The sequence below is a fragment of the Montipora capricornis genome, chromosome 9 (assembly GCF_036669925.1).
Source record: "Montipora capricornis isolate CH-2021 chromosome 9, ASM3666992v2, whole genome shotgun sequence".
Lineage (NCBI taxonomy): Eukaryota > Metazoa > Cnidaria > Anthozoa > Scleractinia > Acroporidae > Montipora > Montipora capricornis.
The window spans coordinates 17,175,380-17,177,879 of record NC_090891.1 but is presented as its reverse complement, the minus strand read 5'-3'; the positions used below and the strand labels follow the sequence as shown (position 1 = coordinate 17,177,879).

General features: G+C 36.9%; 1 protein-coding gene across 1 annotated transcript in view; it reads right to left on the bottom strand.

The window, feature by feature from the left end:
* LOC138015409 (signal peptide, CUB and EGF-like domain-containing protein 1) overlaps positions 1-2,500 on the bottom strand; it is a 65,903-nt gene that overhangs the window by 658 nt on the left and 62,745 nt on the right. Inside the window, exons 24-25 of the mRNA XM_068862434.1 lie at positions 2,232-2,363; positions 1,062-1,244 (exon numbers count right to left, since the gene is read on the bottom strand). Coding sequence (XP_068718535.1) covers positions 1,062-1,244; positions 2,232-2,363 — 315 coding nt within the window. The remainder of the gene's footprint in view (positions 1-1,061; positions 1,245-2,231; positions 2,364-2,500) is intronic.

The following is a 2,500-nucleotide window of genomic DNA, read 5'->3' as shown; positions in this document are numbered from 1 at the left end:
TAGATACAGTTAGGGAAATCATATCAAGACGAAATTTGGCCAGGTTATTAAGTACCCATCGCAAATTTCTCACATTATTGACCGAATGCAAAAATGGCCGCCAACAAATTATTCTTTTGTCTTTATGTTAATTAGCCTAACTAGCCTCGTTTTACAGTCCAAATTCTTTCAATTTTACGCATGTGTACGAGGCTAGTTAGGCTAATTAACACCAAGACAAAAGAATAATTTGTTGGCGGCCATTTTTGCATTCGGTCAATCTTTTCCTCCAAAATAACGTTACCGTGGCAACGATTTAAGCATTTGTGTGAGTCTTAAAATCAACACATGTTGTCTTTTTTCGAAGAAAAGGGTCGGTGAAATTCTTCCTGTTCAGCGTTACCAGATAATGTTTGAAATACTCTCTAAAAGATTTAAAATTCAACAAAATCTGTTGGCCAGTTTTTCGGAAAAATCATTTTTGTCTTTAACTTTTTTTTTCACCTACAAAACTTTTTTTCAAAATTTGAAAGCCAAACGTTTTAAATTATATCTAAGCTAACTTGCAAAAAATGCAACGCACCCCATCTGTAATTCGAAAGTCGGCGGGTTCAAATCGGAGATTTGCAGATGACGATCACATGGTAAAAAAAAAATGCCACTGGAGAACAAATTGCACACTAAAACAAAACAACATAATTTAAATTTTAGATGTCCCAGTGCGCAATTTGCTTCAGTTTACAATGTAGCGGTTTTTGTACCATGTTATCCCCAGCTGCAAAAGTCATTTCCTGCCTTATGTCATAACAACGCGCACACTAGACAATGTTGATTTTTGCAAAGGAAACTGTGCCTGGAAAAGTATTAAAGAATAGTCAAGGAAGTTGCAACAATTCTGTTTCTGTACCACTCAAAAACCAAATAAAAATTTCATATGAGCAAACCATCATTTTCACGTTCATCTCATCATTAGCGAAGTGTTCAATGACGCTATCTATTTCTACTGTAACGACACTATCAAAACCATGGCATCCTTATTTGCTAAGGTAAAGACCTCTTAGTGTAGACACTAAGACTCTTACCAATGAAAACCCGTTTCACTGTGACGGTTATGTACTGGGTGACATTGCCATGTTGGTTCACCAGCCTGCACTCATACGCTCCCCCGTCATGGTCGGTCACGTCAAGGATGATATAACGCAAACCGATTCGATTCCCGTTTTGATCGAAGATGTTCTCTCGAGTAACTGGACCTCCAAATCCATCTGGGGTCAACAAAAAGAAAAAAAAGAAAAAAAAATCATTAATAAATCAAGCAATTTCGTTTACTCAATAGGACAATTTAAAAGCGTCATGCACTCGCAGGCCATCCCATGTGCTAACTGGAGAACCATTGTTTTCATTGGCACTTGGTCGGTTCTCTAAAATCTACTGGTTCTACCTAACGCTAACCTTTTGTCCCTTTATTCAGAAACCCTTAAAGAGGGGTAAGCCTTCTTTAAGAGGTATTCAATCCATGAGTGAAATGGGTTGATATTTTGGTGTTGATGGGAGGGGCTGTTATGAAGTGTTAAAAACCTTAGATGCTAGGCTCTAATAAAAAAAAATTTAAAAAAATATATATATAATAATAAAATAACTTCCCGATCGGAAATAGTTGCTGGGAAGTAAGTATCCGTGATAGCACTTGACCCAAATAAAGTAAAGACCAAATTAAAGAGAATGATGAAAAATACGCCGAACTCATACACTGATCGCTCTAGGAGTAGCTCAATCAGCTGTCGAGAAAAGCTGGATCCAAGTTTTTCAATTAACTTGATTATTGGTTAGTCTCATACATAAAAGAGACACTGATCTACAGGTCAAAAAATCTACACCAAATCTACAGGTAACAATTGAAAAACATAATAATAATAAATGAGAAAACAATCGTTTACTTATAAAGTCAAACCATAGTCAATGCATTGAGGTGGTTACGAAACTCGACTTTCTTTTTGTTTCATGTTTTTATCTCTGTATTTTTGGCCTTGACAGTGCACAAAACACACCTCTTTTTGAGGAGGCAACCGATCAAATCTTTCGATTAAATTATGCGCAACTGATTTGCAGACCCATACGAAGTGAATACGAAAGATTGTGCAACGTCATGGTGAATTCAAAATCGATTGCGAACAACAGTGTTCAATCTTTTGAAGGTTTTTAGGTTTCATAACCAGTCCCTCGATTAACTATGGTCAAAGTGAACATCCTACCTGGCGCTGGTAACACCTTTTCGATATAAAAAGTCGGTGATGGTCGACCGTTCCCGTGGCATTCAAACTGCGTCCGTTGTTTTTCTGTCGCATTTGTTGGATTAGGCCCGAACTGGGTGATCATAGGTGGTCCTAAGGAAGCCAATTTTTTGCGCAAAAACGTTTTAGCTAATTTTACTACACGACAGTGACCTAAATTTACTTTAATTATTATATGGTACTTAAAAAAACCTCTCCAGTTTTTATCGTCTTCAAATGGAACACGTAAA